This window comes from Carassius auratus, unplaced genomic scaffold (genome assembly GCF_003368295.1).
Source record: "Carassius auratus strain Wakin unplaced genomic scaffold, ASM336829v1 scaf_tig00215316, whole genome shotgun sequence".
In the NCBI taxonomy this organism is placed as follows: domain Eukaryota; kingdom Metazoa; phylum Chordata; class Actinopteri; order Cypriniformes; family Cyprinidae; genus Carassius; species Carassius auratus.
This window is the reverse complement of record NW_020528035.1, coordinates 1574871-1592414: the sequence shown is the minus strand read 5'-3', so window position 1 is coordinate 1592414 and position 17544 is coordinate 1574871. Positions and strand designations below refer to the sequence as shown.

General features: G+C 36.3%; 3 protein-coding genes across 4 annotated transcripts; all 3 read right to left on the bottom strand.

Moving 5' to 3' along the window:
• Window positions 1–61: 61 nt before the first annotated feature.
• mtrfr (mitochondrial translation release factor in rescue) lies at window positions 62–3027 on the bottom strand. Its single transcript, XM_026260008.1, has 3 exons — window positions 2536–3027; window positions 1191–1416; window positions 62–742 (listed from the first exon to the last, which is right to left on the bottom strand). Exons 1-2 carry the CDS (start codon window positions 2821–2823, stop codon window positions 1192–1194), a joined length of 513 nt encoding a protein of 170 aa, XP_026115793.1. The 5' UTR covers window positions 2824–3027; the 3' UTR covers window positions 62–742; window position 1191.
• Window positions 3028–4783: 1756 nt separating this feature from the next.
• Window positions 4784–9554, bottom strand: arl6ip4 (ADP-ribosylation factor-like 6 interacting protein 4). 2 transcript variants are annotated; one of them, XM_026259943.1, is made up of 6 exons: window positions 9424–9554; window positions 8201–8370; window positions 7565–7840; window positions 7361–7478; window positions 5148–5217; window positions 4784–5058 (listed from the first exon to the last, which is right to left on the bottom strand). In XM_026259943.1, the coding sequence occupies exons 2-6, from the start codon at window positions 8328–8330 to the stop codon at window positions 5002–5004; spliced, it is 651 nt and encodes a 216-aa protein (XP_026115728.1). In that variant the 5' UTR covers window positions 8331–8370; window positions 9424–9554; the 3' UTR covers window positions 4784–5001. The 2 variants fall into 2 exon arrangements, with proteins under 2 accessions (XP_026115728.1, XP_026115729.1); XM_026259944.1 differs by having other exon boundaries at window positions 8201–8340; window positions 9424–9523.
• A 901-nt stretch (window positions 9555–10455) lies between these two features.
• Window positions 10456–17331, bottom strand: mthfd2 (methylenetetrahydrofolate dehydrogenase (NADP+ dependent) 2, methenyltetrahydrofolate cyclohydrolase). The gene is made up of 9 exons (XM_026259937.1): window positions 17076–17331; window positions 15398–15582; window positions 14453–14575; window positions 13832–13984; window positions 13400–13507; window positions 13198–13290; window positions 12956–13081; window positions 12059–12223; window positions 10456–10686 (listed from the first exon to the last, which is right to left on the bottom strand). The coding sequence occupies exons 1-8, from the start codon at window positions 17159–17161 to the stop codon at window positions 12075–12077; spliced, it is 1023 nt and encodes a 340-aa protein (XP_026115722.1). The 5' UTR covers window positions 17162–17331; the 3' UTR covers window positions 10456–10686; window positions 12059–12074.
• Window positions 17332–17544: the final 213 nt, after the last annotated feature.

The window sequence follows — 17544 nt, the reverse complement described above, 5'->3', positions numbered from 1 at the left end:
CAAAAAAAGTTGTTGCTTTTTAAAAAAAAAACGCCTGTCAGTATTACCCAGTTTTTTTTAATAATCCAAAACAATATACAAGTTTGTTACAGAGACAAAGAAAAAGTGCAAAATGCTGGTGAATTTTGCAAATCATTTTCATGATACTGTGTTTCTACCAATAATTCTTATGACTTCAAATTTAATACTGAAATCAAAACTTAAGAAGTATATTGTATAACCATTTAGTGTATTTGATATTCATTAAATATTTAATTATCGATTACAGTCACATAATTTGATGAACACATTTTCTAAATATTAGTACAAGTAGTGCTCTGAAAAAGTTTTGCCCCCTTCCTGTGTTTTACATTTTTTGCATGTCTGTCAGACTTAGGGGGAAGGCGTGGCCTAATGGTTTAGCTAGAGAGACTGACTCATAACCCAAGGGTTGTGGGTTTGAATCTCGGGCTGGCAGGGATTGTAAAAAAGTAATTGCTCCCAAACCTAATAACTGGTTGTGCCACACTTCACGGCAACTGCAATCAAACGATCGTGATTACTGAGTCTTTAACATCGCTGTGGAGGATTTTGATCATGAAAGGACTGTTTAAAGCCACTCCAAAACCTTAATTTTGTTCTTCTTGAGCCATTCAGAGGTGGACCTGCTGGTGTGTTTGGGATCATTGTCCTGCTGCATAACCCAAGTGTGCTTGAGCTTGAGATCACAAACTGACGGCCGGACATTCTCCTTTAGGATTTTCTGATAGAGTGCAGAATTCATGGTTTCATCAATTATGGCAAATCGTCCATGTTGTAAAGCTGCAAAGCAGGCCCAGACCATCACACTCCCATCACCATGTTTGACTGTTAGTATGGATACATTTAAAACGTTTTGGTGACTGAACAGACACTTGTAAATAAATAAAAAATTCCCCAAAAATGATGGATTGGCTATTAGCACTATCAAGACGTGATGTCCGTTTCCTTAGTTTTCATTTCAACAACACTAGGGACATAAGAGCTCACTAACTTGAAAGTTTTTTATTAAACACAAAGTTAAAGGTTGATTTCTATAACAGAGCCAAGCACTGTATCCAGTTATCCAAATATATTTTCCAATATCTTCATTTACAGAATACACCATTAATATGGTTCTGTCCACAGATTATAATTAATACTAAAAGGAAAAAAAGTGAAATCATGTGCACCTCAGCATTTGTCATCTTCTTTGTCTGAGTACAGCATCTCCTTGAATCGTCTCTTTTTTTCCATGTTTTCATTTACTTTTTGACGTTTTTCCTGTTTCCTCTGTATGGATTCCTTTTTCATTTTCAGCAGTTCACTTTCCTCACCCTTATACACAATTTCTAGTTTCTCGCGTAAAATCTCCCGTGCTCGTTTTCTGTTCAGATCCACCGATCTGGTCTGGTGACACTGGAAAAGAACATGAGATCCTTATATTAAAGTAGTTTGGAATTGACAGATTACGCAAGACTATGTTGGCTTGACACCAATGCATCATGGGTGACTTTCTGTTAGGGGTTTTATTTGGGACATCGCAACTTTGTCAAGAAAATAAAATTAGATATACACTTTTATTACTCAAATAACTTTGGTTAATTGGAGTCCAAATTCTATTAGTCTCTTCATTTTCAGGATCAACCATATTGACTATAGCTTTTTATCCACTAATCTTAACACAAAACCATCCATCGTCACCAAACAATGACACGCAAAGTCAAATTCAAACAACAACACAAAACAGGTAATCCTATCATTTATTTTATTTTTTTTCAAATTATTTCCAATTCTTACCGATTTTCAGTTCAGGTCTACTTAGAACCATACTAGACAACACTTATCAAATGCATTTTTGTACTAAAGTTTTATTTAACAAAATAATGCACTGATCATTTAAAGGTGATTCAAACTCGAAGTTAAAATTTGAGTTATTAACATTACAAGTACAGTTTGATGTAATGACTCAAGAAAGTGCAAAAGAAGCATATTAGATTGATACATTAATGGCTAGAACAAAAGGGGAAACGAATAACATACAGTATTTCTTTCATTTAGAAATGTTCCTACACTTCAAATTCAGCCTCAACTGATTCCAGTAACTTCTTGTGTGGTATTTCAAATGGCAATATTAGGTTATTTTGCAAGAGATTAAAAGAGATTAAATCAGAAGTCAGGAAATGAATTGGCAATTTAAAACTGCCCATTGCCAAACCTTTGGAAAAGTAACAGAGTCTCACTTTTTGCAGACCACACTGTGAATTATTATTAGTCAGTGTCTTTGATAAAAAAAAAAAATAAAAAAAACAATGAATAACAACTGTCTGTGTATTAATAGTTTAGTCAAATTGTGTTTGTAACTGTGACATAAGCCTACATGAAAATAAGCCCACATTTCATGAGTATTCAAGGGACGCATTTGATCAGACACTTTGTCTGACACCTGTACTTTTTACATGAAAATTTCAATTATTTACACTATAAATCTGATTCATAATATGACGTATATCATGATCAATTATTGAATGAACTCACCTTTACGACGATCCCCGTGGGAATATGTCTGAGCACCACGCAGTTGCTGGTTTTGTTGGTGGCTTGTCCTCCAGGACCAGATCCACGAACAAACTGTTCATCAAGGTCTTCCTCGTGGACTACTGGCAGGTCAATTTGGTATTTCTTACCAGCAGCGAAAACACACGGCCATCCCGTTACCCGTGACCACGGCTGATGGGGTATGAGGCTCGTCGCTGTGTTCGGTGACCCCCAGAGCAGCCTCCAGGCAGAGGAAAGGCGCTGATGCACTAAAAGAGGCGAAGTCATCCTTCAAAGTTTCCCCTTGGAGCTACATAGAATGCCACAATTATACTGGTCGGAATATAAACCAAATACGCGCATTCAAGTTACATCCCTAAATGAAACTAACACAAAACTCTTAATCTGACAGAAATACACAGCATAATGCAGCAATGTTGCACTACATACACATGAACTTCACGAATCACTTCTTCTTCTAGTTTTAGATTATCCACGGACTGTGTTCATACCGCCACCTACTGGGCTGGCGTCTGTTTTGTTTTTATTACCAAAACAATATATACCAGCATAAGTACTAACTGTCAAGTCCTTAGAGACTGAGACACAGCTACTTAAAAATATTAATACTTAATCATACATTTTACAAAACTATATAAAAATACAATACAAACAGGACAATAATAAAGATTTAATAAAATAATAAATAAAATACATAAACATTATAGGTGGTTAAATAATATCAGACTGATTAAATGAATCAAATGATCCTAGACTTGTCGTTTTATTATGTTACTGCTTTTAATAATAATAATAAATCTACAACATTTAGCATATCAATTTAATTATAAATCAAACTCGCAATTACTATATAATTCTGAACTGTGTAAACAATAATAAATAAGTCCAGTATTCTTATGCAGTTGCCAACATAAGAAAAACCCCAGCATGTGCAGTGCCAACAATGCAAGAAAAGCAAGACAAATCTACCGTTTATGTAAGGTCTTTGTGGCCAAAATTTTGTGTAATAAATTCTGTTGATTCAAACAAAAATATTTCTTTCTAAAGCTAATTATCCACTTTTTACTTTCCTCATTTAACACAATGATGGCTTTAAATCATATCTTGTGGGGAATTTGTTAGCCAAATATAATGTCAGATTAATTTGCGATGTTATTAAATTAAATTATTTAGTTTATACATAATTAGGGTGAATGCAGATGTGGGCCACTCTTTGTGAAATGTAATTTAGACACCTAGATGTTTTTTTTTTACTGTTATTACGTTTAACTTTATTTTTAATTCCATTTGTAGTATTTCAATTTGTATTCAGTCCAAATAATTTTTATTTCCAAGGTAGTCCGTTTCTTAAAACAATATTTTTTGTCAAATCTTTATTTATATACATGTAGTATATGTTAGTACACAACATGTTATAAGTATCCCAAACAATATTTTTTATTTTTTTTATGGTTTTTGAACATTGAACAGTACAGTGATAATATTGATAATTGTGATCATTTCGGTGATCATTTCCATGCCATTTTATTTTTAATAACAATAACTATGTAAAATAATTCTCAGGGGGTAGTCCAAGTAAATAATTTAGGCAAAGGCGTTCAGCTGACAAAAATGTTTGAAAGCCTCTAATTTAGAGAAATAATGTTCCTTTAATTAAAAACTATTGTTATGCTCTGAAAGTGTAAAGTTTCAATCTAACTAAAACAGTTCAAAAATGTATATTTGTATTTATTAGTACACTAACTTACATAAGTAATTGAATCAAATATTGAAAGCAGTTAAGATGAAGTTATGTTTAATTAAACAATGTATAAAAGTACCACTTAATTCATGTTGCTCACCTATTTTTGTTCCCCGATCTGAACGTATAAAGTGGATCTTAGTCAACAAGATCATTAAATTTAATCTTGCATGTGCCGACTGATCCATTGCATTGGGTCAATAAGTCAAATGAATGCACATATTATCTACAAATATATTCAAAATGTAGTGAATTAAGTTTTGATGCAATCCTTTTTTAAAGAAAGAAAACCAACATAATGTTTAAGAAAGATATTTTATTAATGTTGCAGCAGTCCTCTGTAATACCATCGGCTGATATTTAAGAGATGCTGAGCTTCAGTGGTAATGAATACTATCAGACTTAACAAATAAATTAGCCATTCAGAAAGTCTTTCTTCATTAACAGATATACGAGATAAAGACTCTTCCTGCTTTGAATTTAAAGAAAGTCAAATAGTAAACAGTGATGACGTGAATGGGTTAGTTAGCCTCATTTGGTTGCAATGTTACAATGGATTTTCTGCCAAAACTAAATATTGTTCAGCTCTGTAACCTTTCGGTTCTGTAACATATATTCAATGGGGAAGAATATAAAAGAAAGTAAAAAAAATGGTTGAATTCTTGTAGAAATGCAGGAGAAGGCTTTGAACGGACATGGACTTGCTACCTATTGATACCCAATCTGTTCTGGAAGGCATCACCATCTCCCTTAGTGGCTTTCTGTGTGAAAAACAAGAAAGAATGAGGACAAATTGAAATATTTTTCCTATATTTACAAAACATGAACCGACTGGTTCCTAAAGACGCACCTTGTTGATGTCCTTGTGCCGGTCCTTGCTGACAATTTCTTCTAAAACTTCCCCGTCACCTCTTATAAGCCTGTATGAAAGTTGATCAAGTTAATGTTTTACTATGTTTTATGCCCCTCAGGGATGTGTTCTCTCACCACTGCTCTTCTCCCTGTATACAAACGAATCACTGTTACGACAGTGGAGTCATTCAGAAACCTGGTTACCAGCATCTCTCAGGACCTGAAGTGGGACACTCCATTGTTAAAAAGGCCCAGCAGAGGTTGTACTTCCTTCACCAGCTGAAGAAATTCAGCCCGCCACAGGAGCTGCTGAAACAGTTCTACCCTGCCATCACTAGCCGCATTTCCACTGTCGGGCCAGTGCGAGCCAGGGCTTAAAGCGGGCCGGGTGGGGCTCATAGCCCCGGGCCAGTAGCACCGAGGCCAGAGTAGCGGAGGGTTTCCACAGTGGAGCTTGAAGCACAGCTGCACGTCACTAAAACACGCCCTTTACACGCCTCTCAGAACAACGTCATGCAACCTCATTATTTCACCATCAAAGAGAAGTTATTAGAAAACTAAGAAATAAGTCACTGGAACATGCACGATCACAAAACGAAGATGATAAAAGCGGCCGTTTGTTTGCATGCTTTGTTATATATTCAAATTCAAAAACAAAGATGTTTTAACTATAGAATACGTGATACATTGATCATATTGATTTAATTTATCAAGACTCAAAATTAATCACACATAAATACACTTTCTATTTTATTTATTTATTTTTAACGCTTATGAAAATAGCCTGCTTATTCAGTCGAGTCTGTTTCTGTTTATTTGTAGTCACAGTAGCCTATACGTCACATTATAAGAATGAATGATAATATCTTTATTTTTTTATAAAGGCTCCCGAACAAAAACATTATTATATCTTTATGATATGCTACGTGGAGCTAAACTCTCAAGACGAAGCTTGTGACAGATAATATAAGTTAGCCTACTAAATAATTACACGATTGTGATAGAGAATAAGAAGCTGAAATCTGATTTCTTCAAGCAGTTATATTTACCATGTTTAATGTTAATGCCCAGCGTGCATAGTCTTTTACATCGCTTATAAATATTTTTGCCTTGTATGGTGATTATAATCCACATTGGATCAAGTTATTTCAAACACTTGTTGCTGACTGAAAGTGAGTTTTGAGCTTGACGCATTTAAAAAAAAGTGTTTAATGCTGGTGTTAGCTGTTATCTTTCTGTTATGATCCACAGCGCAGACTCTCTATTTTTATAAAAGCTCACGAACAAAAATCATTATTGTATTTTGATGATACGCAACGTGGAGCTAAACTCTTGAAACCAGACGACAGATAAAATGTTAACTTACTTAATAAATACACAGTTGTTATAGAGAATAAGAAGCTGATGTCTGAATTCTCCAAGTGGTTGCATTTACCATGGTAATGTTAATGTTTAGCGTGCATAGTCTTTTTCATCTCTTATAAATATTTCTGCCTTGTTTAGTGATAATAATCCACATTGGATCAAGTTATTTCAAACACTTGCTGCTGACTAAGAGTGAGTTTTGAGCTCAACTGATTTTAAAAAGTCTTTAATGCTGGTGTTAAAGCTGTTATCTTTCTGAAATGATCCGCGCTGACGCTCTCTAGACACGGAGAAACTCCGCCTTTGTTCATAACCCCTCCTCTAGCCCCAGCTGGCCCGCTTTGGTCCAAGGATTTCGTCGGGCCGAAAAAACCTGGCCGTTGGCCCCGAGGAAGCCCCGACGAGGCACGATCAAGCCCCGGAAGTGACAGTGGAAACGCGACTGGCCCTGGCACTCACTAGCATGCCCGGTCCTAGCTCGATAGTGGAAACACGGCTACTGAGTCTGTCCTGTGTTCATAACTGTCTGGTTTGGTTCAGCTACAAAAATCAGACTACAGTGGACAGTCGGGACTGCTGAGATGATTATCTGTGCCCCTGTGCCCAGCTTCCAAGAACAGAGTGAGGACAAGGGCTGAGAGAATCACTTTGGACACCTCACACCCAGCACACTCTCTCTTCAAACTTTTGCCAGCGCTACAGATCACCAACCACCAGAACAGTCAGGCACTAGAACAGTTTTTTCCTGCAGGCTATAATATTTAATTTAATTTAATAAATATAATATAATATATAATATAATCAGAAATCAAAAATCAGATTAGACCAAGTAGAGATTTAACACACCTAGTTCGTCCAGTCTCAGGGTCCAGGACCCGACGGATGACGCTTTGCCTGGCCTCATATTCTTCCTTTGTCATTGGTCTCTTGGTGCAAAAACTGTCCTTCTGTTCATCAGTCATGACTACAGTGAGAGAGAAATGTCATTTTATCTTCATATTAGATGTTCCTAGTGTATTTCCAGTGTGTAAAACGCACACCTGCACATACCGGGACCGTGTTCCTTAGCTTCTTCAATCTGCCAGGTCTTCAGGTATGTTTGAGGTGTTTCAACAGAAGCAGCATTTGATACAGAAGCTGCTGCTGCTCTTTCAGCTTTCAAAGCTAGCTTCTTTTGCCGCTTCTTTTCCTTTTTCTCCTTTTTCTTTTCACGCTTCAGTTTCTTAACTTCTTGCCGTTTCTTTTTTTTCTTGGTCTTTTTTTCTCTGGAGCTGGAAGACGATGAAGAAGAGCTGGAGGGACTTCTCCTTTTCCTCTTTTTTCTGTCTAATTGTGGATCAGAAGTGGGAGAGGTGTTATATGTACAAGCTGTCACCACAAATACAGTATATGCATTCATTTAGAAATACACAATCTACTACATGCCTTCTGTTGTCTGATTGACAGTTCATACTTTTTTTTTGCACGCAAAAGGCCTTTTAGTTAAATGTCCACTTTCAGGTTGTGTGTTTGCTATGAAATATTCACTTATTTTTACGAAGTAAATGTTATATTGTTTTTAATATTTCAACATAAACACATACTGGACTGAAGCATTTTAAGTTTACTTGATTAACCATACATCATTTTTAGAAAAATCATGTTAAAATGTGAGGATGCTCTACAGAGAGCAGCACTTTTCCTTACCAGAGGAACGCTCATGTCTCTTTTGAGGACTTGGACTGGATCTCCTGGCACTTGATGATGACAAGCTTCTGGATTTGCTCTCATCTCTGTGTCTGCTCTTAGACCTGCTATCAGCATCACTCCCTCCCATGAGTAATGATCTAGCTGTTGAAGGTAGTCCTGTTTTGTTACTGTTTTAAAACAATATGATGTTGTTAAAAATTCACTGCTATCAAAGTGCAGATTAAAAACACCACGATAGTGCAATGCATAGCAAATATAGATTGCTGAATACATAATCCTGAATAAAAATAAAACCACAGAATAAAAATAAAATAATTAAAAAAAGGTAATTGCTTCTTTTTCCTCGCTCTTATGATTTTCGCGATAATTGGATTTTTCTTTTTCTTTTTTTGCACCCTCAGATTCCAGATTTTAAAATAGTTGTGTCTCAGCCAAATGTTGTCCTACCCTAAAAAAAAAAAAAAAAAAAAAAAAAAACTATTTTAGCTTTCGGATTATGTATAATCCCTAATAAAAAAAAAATCAACTCTTATGACTGATTTTGTGGTCTAAGGTCACAAGTGTTTGCCAAAATCTTGCAATTCTGAGGAAAAAAAGGAGACTTGTGAGATACAAAAGTTGCACTTAACCTACCTTTTTTAATTCACCATCATCAGATTTCATATATGTAACCAAGAGAATTTACTTGTTCAGGTTACTCGATCCTGCAACAACTAAGCCAATGAGAGCAATTGTGGGGCGGAGCAACACTACAAGCCACACCCCAAAATGTAGGTCCTCCCTGTTCTGTCTATGAATCGAGCAAATACCAATAACGTTACATATAAAACAAATTAGTGTTTATCAATCTCATAAGCGGATCCTCACGTTATGAAACAGCTTACTACAGCTTGTTATAAGAAACTCAAGTAAGAAGACTACTCGTGAAACACCTGGCTAAGTAAAGTTCAGCATTTCTTCTGTACTGCCACCTTTCGTTTTGGAGAAAAGTGCAACCGCGAGGACCTTGTTTTATCTCGGCTAGTGTTTTCTAGGACAAAATCATAACCAACGCTTAAAAACCATAGCACGACCGAGTGTGTGTACTGAGACAGACCCTGAGCTGCAGAAGACCCGCAGAACATTAACAGTTACATCTCATCCATCTTATATCAAATGACGCCAGCACATGCTTCATCTTTCTAATAGTGACTCCGTAAACTTAGCCAGTTAATACTTACTTGTTCACCAATTCAGAATGTTTTCTTTCTGCTTTGTAAGACCTTTAAATCAGTAGTTTGTACGTCTGCACACTTCAGTCACATGAAACCAGACGTATATTGGATCTATTCATGAAACAACAAAACCATGCCGGAAATCCGCTTTCGTCATCTCTTCAAAATAAAAGATCTCGCTCATTAAAAATAAATAAATAACACAACACTAAACATATGTGTTAAATAAACTGTAGTATATATTTAATGATGTGCTTCAAATGTATATGTTTGCATCAGGTGGACGCATTTATCCAAAGTGACTTACACTGCATTTAAGCTATGTATTTTACCGCTTCATGCAAAACCTTGGTCCACTGTTTGTACTACAGGAATAATAATACATATTCATAAAATAAATAAAAATGCAACCATACCAACTGCTAGATTTTAACAAAAAAGTCATTTAGCGAATCAAATATAAACAGTCTCACATGATTCAAATAATACATCAGTTTACATATGATACATTTATTGTAGTGCTTTAAATGCATTACATGTTAATATGCAAAACAATTGTGATTTCAATAAGACTGAGCATGTCAATATTAATAAAGCTTAAAAAAAGCACCAATCTAGCAAAGTTTTTTCATCTTAATTCAACCAAATTTCCTCTCATTCTCTGAGAGTTCTGCATTTCCCTAACAATGGCACCATTATCATCACTCTTTGTACCCTCAGAGTCCAGATGGGGGAAGAAATAAAATTAAAGAAGTGATTGCTCAATTCAGTCACAAATATTCCTTAGATGAATGAACTGTTGTTGCAAAGGTTATTTGGTCAGTTATCTTGCATGCTGATTCACAAGTATTGACCAGTATTGACACGTGACTTATTCCACAGCTCCACATCAGTGCTTCAGGAACACTGACTTCCGTTGATTTAGATTGTTCACATTTCTTACGTGTGTCTTTATGAATAAATATGCTGCAAAATGTCTGGCAATCTTCTATAATAATACTTAAACATACAAAAAGCAAAGCTGAAAAAGCAGGGCTGTAACAGTGAAAACAAAAGTGAAACTTGTGTTTAATGCTTGGCCATGTAACTGAAAAATATACATGTATGTTTGGTTTAAGATCCGAATGAAAACGCACATTCATGTCCTTAAACCTTTAAATATATTTAACTAGACTATGGAAAGCAAAAATAGCCATTACAATTTTTTTTCCCCCCACTAGTAGACCACAAAATCAAGTCTAAGGGAAGCACAGTGTGGAATGTGCAGGACAGTGTTAATTTCGTTGACTAAATATTTTCGTCATTATTTTCGTCACGAATATATTTTTGCGGACGAAAACGAAACGAAAACTAAAAAAGAAGGCACTGATGGAGACTAAAACTATGACTAAATTGATTGACATTATCGTCAACGAATAAAGGACGAGACGAAAATAGACTGTGTGACGAAAATCAAATCAGCAGACGGGAGAGATGCGAGGAATGAAAGAACCGGCAAAACGGAACAGGCGAGACTGCATGAGAGAAGAGAACCAATCCGAGCCTGACTTATTGAGACGTGAAGCGAAGGTTTTCAGTTTTTAAATGAGCTCCCGGGAAGACACGGCATTCGAAGAGGTGATGTCTAAAAGAGCGACAAAATGTCCACAGCTCACTTCACGTTTGAAGACGAACAAAACAAAACAAAGTGTAAAGCACGCAGAGCGCTCATTCGTGGCAAGAACACAACCAATTTGAAAAGACATTTACAGACGAGCCACACGGACATTTTCTCAAATGTAATTTCACAACGATGTTCTTTTGTTTATTGAGCTAAGCAAAATTATAAGACTGCAGTGCGTAGGCCTAGATGTTGTAGCATTAAATATTACGAACTGAAAAGTACTGTAAAATAGCCCCTTCTTCAAGTTAGATGAGAGCACAATACTAATACGTAATATTATGATACATACATTTGATTAATAATAATGTTTAGTATATTTTATAATGTTCTACTTGTTGACAATATCACAAATATTTATATATTAGTCATGTGAAACGTGAACGTTCACATCCTATCATTATACATACTAATCTAGCAATATTGTAGTATTTAAAACATACAATATTGCTAGACAAATGAATACCTTATAAAATCTTGTTACTTTTTTTATCCACCCAACTTATTAAATATTTACTTTAAATGTATGCAATTATTGTTTAGCCCAGCTGTAAGCTTTAAGGTCCTGGACCTAACTTTATTTTTCTTTTATTGATGGTCAGTTGGCAGCTAGTTATTGTTTACATTATCATGACAGTGTTTGTTGCTGCATAAAAGCTTTTGAATCGAAATAAAGACACAGTTGTGTTGAAATAAAGTTGAATTTGTGTTTTATATATTTTGGTTAAGTTTGTTTCCTATACCAGCTGTAAAAAATTGTCTAGTAAATCTGTTATTGATTTTAGTCTTATTTTAATCGACTAAAATACCAAGCAATTTTAGTCGACTAAAATACCAAGCAATTTTAGTCGACTAAAATAAGACTAAAATTAAAACAAATCAGATGACTAAAACTTGACTAAAACTAAAAAGAATTATAGTCAAAAGACTAAGACTAAAACTAAATTAAAATTGCGTGTCAAAATTAACACTGGTGCAGGAGTTGAAAATGAGGACGTTATGAGGATGCTGCCATTCGAACACGTTGAGGGGGGGTTAAAATGACATTTTTTGCTGCCTTGATTGTATTTTTCATTAGCATGGCTACGGTCATGGGTCCAACACCGCCTGGAACTGGAGTAATGTAGCTGGCTTTCTTTTTAACACCTGTAAAGACATATCAAAAGTGATTAAAACACAAACTAGATGTGTAAACGTTGATTAAAAATTTGGATTTATGCTTGAGAAAACCTTGTCTGAAAGTTTGAAATTACTCAGAAAAGCTTGACATTTGAAAGTTTCTCTGACAAGTGAGAAAAAAGTGAAATATAGCTAGGTGGGTCTTAACTACTATGTACTTACATTTATATAAATCATTTTAACACACTGCTTGCATGATTTTACATGTTGCAAGAATGTTTCTAGCCAGATTGCAGTCGACATGTTTCTAACGTCAACACATTGCTAACGTTTTAACGACATGTTTCTAGCATGATGTTGCTAAAATGCTTCTAACATTAATTAGTACACTGCTTGCATGTTTTCGCACATCTCTAACATTAACATTAGCTTCAACGTTTAAACATGTTGCTCTGATGATTTAGCACATTGCTAGCATGTTACATTGTTTTCATGTTTTAGCATTTTACTATTATGATTTAACACTAATCAATGGAAGTCAACAGAAATTTTTCAAACAATAATCTTAATTTCTTAAAATCCAAAAAACAGGCTAAATTTAAAGGCAGATATTCAATGTTTAGATATCCCAAACTAGAATGTCTGATGAATATACAGTAAAGTGCAAGCAACAACAATTATTTGAACTGAGAATCTCAGAAAAGCTTTTATCCCGTTATTACACCAGTCACAGTACTTCTAATTGCGCTTCCTTCTTACCTTCAAAGTCCACGTCACCAACAAGTCTGTTTTTTCCAGTCAAGGGGTCCAGTATTCTGTTGATTCCAACATCTATAACTGCTGCACCCTCCTTTATCATATCAGCAGTGATGAGGTTGGGAATTCCTGAAGGGAGTTAACAGTGTTTGTGACCTGTGTCCCTGTGAGCACTCACAGCAATGATATACAGAGTGCTAAATGGACATCAAATGAGGGTTTAATTAGCAAATTGAAATTTGAACCTGCAGCTGCAACGATAATGTCAGCGATCTGAGTGTGCTGACGGAGTTGTTCTTTGGGAGTGTAACGGTGGGAGATGGTCACTGTGGCATCACCTGAAACAAAAAGGCATGATGCTTCATACTAATTGCCTTATATGACCAAAGCTTGTCAGAACTGCACACAAATAATTTTGCTTCGTCTCTCCTCTTCTCACAGACTCACCTCCTGGCCTTTCATGTCTGCCGTCTGTGTGAAGCAGCATTGCAATGGGCATCCCAACGTTCTTGGAGCGACCAGCAACCACCACATTCTTACCCAGCGTCTGTATGCCTATGACAAAAGAATACAATGAACACTGAATACAATCTGCACATTGAATATACAATAAATGTTGCACACTGTATTCCTGAAATGCATGTTAAACTCACAGAGCAGAGTTTGTGAGAAGAATTTACTGTGAACTGAGCTGCTTTGAATGGTCCTACATGGTTGCTTTCTGTCTCAAGTCTCTATTTGGGTGTCTCCTTCAATCCATGTCAATGGGATTTGTTCACTGATTTTAATATCTGCATCTGATGGCTTAGAAAGGTAATAGCAGACCTAAACTAACTGCTGGGTTTCAAATGATGCTGTATTAAGTAATGGGCTTTTCACCTGTGCGTTTGATAATCTCCCAAACCCCCCAAGGAGTAGCAGGCAGCATAGTCGACTGATCCAGACACATGCGACCAACATTGACCACATGGAAACCATCAACATCTTTCCCTGGGCACACGGCATTGCATACACGTCGCTCATCAATGTGATCTGTGTATGAGAGGAAACCACTTAACCACAACTTGAGGATCCCACAATATAATTAATAAATGACATCATTCTGTCTTTTGAACTCTAGTTCAATCTGGAATAAACATAACTGGACAAAAATCATTTGAAATGAGCATCAGGTCTCACACATTAAGCTTTAAACCAGGGGTGTCAAACTCAGTTTCTGAAGGACCACAGCTCTGCAGAGTTTACTTCCATCACACATACCCATCTATTTCTCAAATAAGCCTGAAGGCCCTGATTAGTTGGATCAGGTGTGTTTAGTTAGGGTTGGAACTAAACCACAGGGCCGTGGCCCTCCAGAAACAGAGTTTAACACCCCTGCCTTAAAACCAAATGCAATTGTTTTTAAAAACCCAGTTCACAACACTGACAATGCAAAATGTCCAATAACCAACAACTATGAGAAACTACATCAGCACAGCTTTAGCTTTTCTGTTAACCTACCAGGAAGTGGTAGCTGTACCAGCAGACCGTCAACTCTGTGGTCTGAGTTGAGTTTCTCAATAAGGTCAAGTAGCTCCTCTTCACTGGTACTAGAAGGTTTCAGGATGGTCTCGCTACTAATGCCTACAGATAGTAAGAGAGAGCAGTGATACAACAACAAGTACATATATGTATTAAATAAAAATGTATAAATATAGTTTATGCACTTATAAAAAAGCATTTATGCCAGCAGGTCCCAAAGTGCAACTCTAGTCATATTTGCTTGTATAGAGCCAGAGTGTAAGGTCCTGTAAGGAGTCACATGTACACTCAAAATAGACTTACATACTGTATCCAGCCAAGAGTGGAAAGTGACACCCATCGCTTACATACTACAGCAATACTGCTGTAATGGCTGCTTTTCATTTTCATTGACTATACCTTCCAATTCATCCATTTCATTAAAAAAAGTAATTCAAATTTAAATTTTGTAAAGACATTTATATGTAGGCATATCTACAAATCTTAAAGAGACACAAACGTAATCCGTATTAATTGAGAGGTTTAAATGTTGATCAACACACATACAGCACACCAAATACGGTTTTCAGAAGTTTGCACTTTCATCTTTGAAGGGCCAAATGGGACGACTGGGATTTCAATGGAAATACAGATATCTCTCAGGTTTAATTAAAAATATCTGAATTTGTTTTCAAAGAACAAAGGTTTAATAATAAAAAGAGGACTAATAAACAATGACAGAATTTTCATTTATGGATGAACTAACCCTTTAATCCTTTATATAAAAAGATTATGAAGAATCAGACAAGCAATTTTAACTGGTAGATAAACAACATTTCACTTTAGTGAGCTGTGAAGAAGAAAGGCTTGTCTCTAATTACTATTTTACAACCGATTTTGAATGAACAGGAAATTACTCCCATCTGGCACTGGAACGCATCTTACCCACTTCTGCTGCTGCTCGGGTTTTATTGAGAACGTACGAGTGACTGGCTGGATTGTCACCCACTAACACTACACTCAGGTGAGGTCTTCGGTTTCCAGAAGCAACCCAATCCTCCACATCATCACGTGCCTCGTGGCGGATTTGCCGTGCCAGTTTCCTGCCGGAGATGATCACAGCCTCTTGTCTGGAAGATAAAACCGTGAGGATTGGAGGGCAAAAATTCACTGCAAATAACTACAAATCTGCTTCTGCTCTGGCCAACTTTGAGCCAAATAAGTATGGAAGAATATAATTGAAAAATATCATTTTTCTGTGGAATTTATCTGTTCATACACAGTCCTCCAACAGTCCAGATACCTACAACTGACACTGGGAAAGATAAGCGCTGTGTGCTGTCATGATAGACTACAGTCTAAATAAAGACATATGGACAATAACTGAAGATAACAGGACACTTTGTCAGAACATAAAGTGCTTTGGAGAAAAGTTTCTTCTAAATTATTAAACATTAATGTAGGGGCCTTGATTGCATGTCAATAAAAACGTAAATTTTAAAGATAATTCTCAATTCAGACTTCCTAAGGCATAAAATAATAATCCATGCAAATTTAGTATGAATATTTTTACTATTCTCAGCAGCATTCATTTACAAAAGCCTTGAGTGCCATTTCCCTCCCTGTGTAGCTTCACTGACATGGCAATTTTCAGCAATGATGATCATTTGTTTTAATTTTTTGAATGCAAGGCACTAAAAGCAGTTTTGGATATTCTCGAAACATTACAAACTGTGTGTAATTCTTCTATATAGCATGTTTCATTCAGAAAAAAAGTGCACTGTACTAGTCACTCGAAGGTTATGGGTTCGAATCCCGGAGAATGCATTAACTGATAAAACGCATACTATGAATGAAATCTACGTTTATTTTGCGTAAATGTAAACGATAAATGACTGATCTTTAGCCCCTAAAAAATATTGCTAACTATAGAAGATAAAAATAAAAACAAATACAAAAACACTGATTCCTTAGCCTTGAGGTAAAAAAAAGACAACGCTAATATGCATACTAATACACGTTTTATTTTTTATTTTTCTTAACTTTGTTACACGAGGGGAATTAAATGCATGGCTGCTAGTATGCGGCTTAATTGAAGACATCTCAATCAGTCAAGTCATGTGTAGAAAATTTAGTCAGCACCGTTAAACGAATCTCATTAAATCACTGGCCACGCGGAGCATAAATGAAACGGGTATGTGCTGAATTAGAGCAATCATGCACAACGATCCCGAAACAGCATGAGAGGAATCTCGACACTTGAGCACTACTGAAATTAACAGAGAGGGGTCTCTCTGCCGAAACTTGACGCCCGGCTGCATGCAAGCGGTTTATGACATTACATCAGCCGGGAGCGAGCCGCTCGGGGGCGCGCAGTGAACTGAACAATTACACCGGCATTTGTTACATAACTAACACATAGAGAGAGAAGTAGCAGATGACATGTTTTACAACGAAACTAAGTTTAATCTATTGAGATGATTACAATTGATAAATAGTAACAGTTCCGCTGTAACGTTACATGACAACCGATTTAACGAGCGCGGACCAGACCGCAGTGACATTCAGCCCGCGCTTATTCTGTCTCAACGACAGTAATGTTAGACAGCTCTCGAACACTTACCGTGAAGATGACAAATGAAAACTACACGCCTGATGGTGAGAATGCCGGTACAGTTTCCGCAATGCCCGGAGTGTAACGTTAGCCATTGGTGGGTAGTATAAATAATAAAATGTAAAAAATATTGAAAGCAGCTAAATCGCACCTATGCGACCCAAAACAGACTGGGTGGAAATAAGGCAGAAAGATGTGCACACTAAAAATTCAGGATCAGTTTATAACCCCGTTGTCCCGTGCGTGGCTGTAACGTCACAATCCTCACGGATCGTCACGCCTCACGTTACCGCCCCTTGACCGACACGCGCATGCTCGGTATAACTACAAGGTTTTAGCTGCCAGGGGAATTATTTTTTCATTTTTTGATTTGATTAGTTTCACTAATAATTTTCTAGAAAGTGTAGTCATAAGTACCGAGTAATTGTAACAATATTCGATACGTATAAATGAGGAAGTTTGCACGTACCCTCGCGCT

Excerpts from the sequence above, each read along its gene's own strand:
- mthfd2 (XM_026259937.1), bottom strand. The coding sequence starts at position 17,161 with ATGGCTAACGTTACACTCCGGGCATTGCGGAAACTGTACCGGCATTCT. Across the intron at positions 13,985-14,452 it reads GGTACAGCTACCACTTCCTG|ATCACATTGATGAGCGACGT; the intron begins GTAGGTTAACAG and ends TCTCATACACAG. Across the intron at positions 13,082-13,197 it reads CATTATCGTTGCAGCTGCAG|GAATTCCCAACCTCATCACT; the intron begins GTTCAAATTTCA and ends AACTCCCTTCAG.
- arl6ip4 (XM_026259943.1), bottom strand. The coding sequence starts at position 8,330 with ATGGGAGGGAGTGATGCTGATAGCAGGTCTAAGAGCAGACACAGAGAT. Across the intron at positions 7,841-8,200 it reads GAGACATGAGCGTTCCTCTG|ACAGAAAAAAGAGGAAAAGG; the intron begins GTAAGGAAAAGT and ends ATCCACAATTAG. Across the intron at positions 5,218-7,360 it reads CCTGAGACTGGACGAACTAG|GCTTATAAGAGGTGACGGGG; the intron begins GTGTGTTAAATC and ends ACTTTCATACAG.
- mtrfr (XM_026260008.1), bottom strand. The coding sequence starts at position 2,823 with ATGACTTCGCCTCTTTTAGTGCATCAGCGCCTTTCCTCTGCCTGGAGG. Across the intron at positions 1,417-2,535 it reads CCACGGGGATCGTCGTAAAG|TGTCACCAGACCAGATCGGT; the intron begins GTGAGTTCATTC and ends GTTCTTTTCCAG.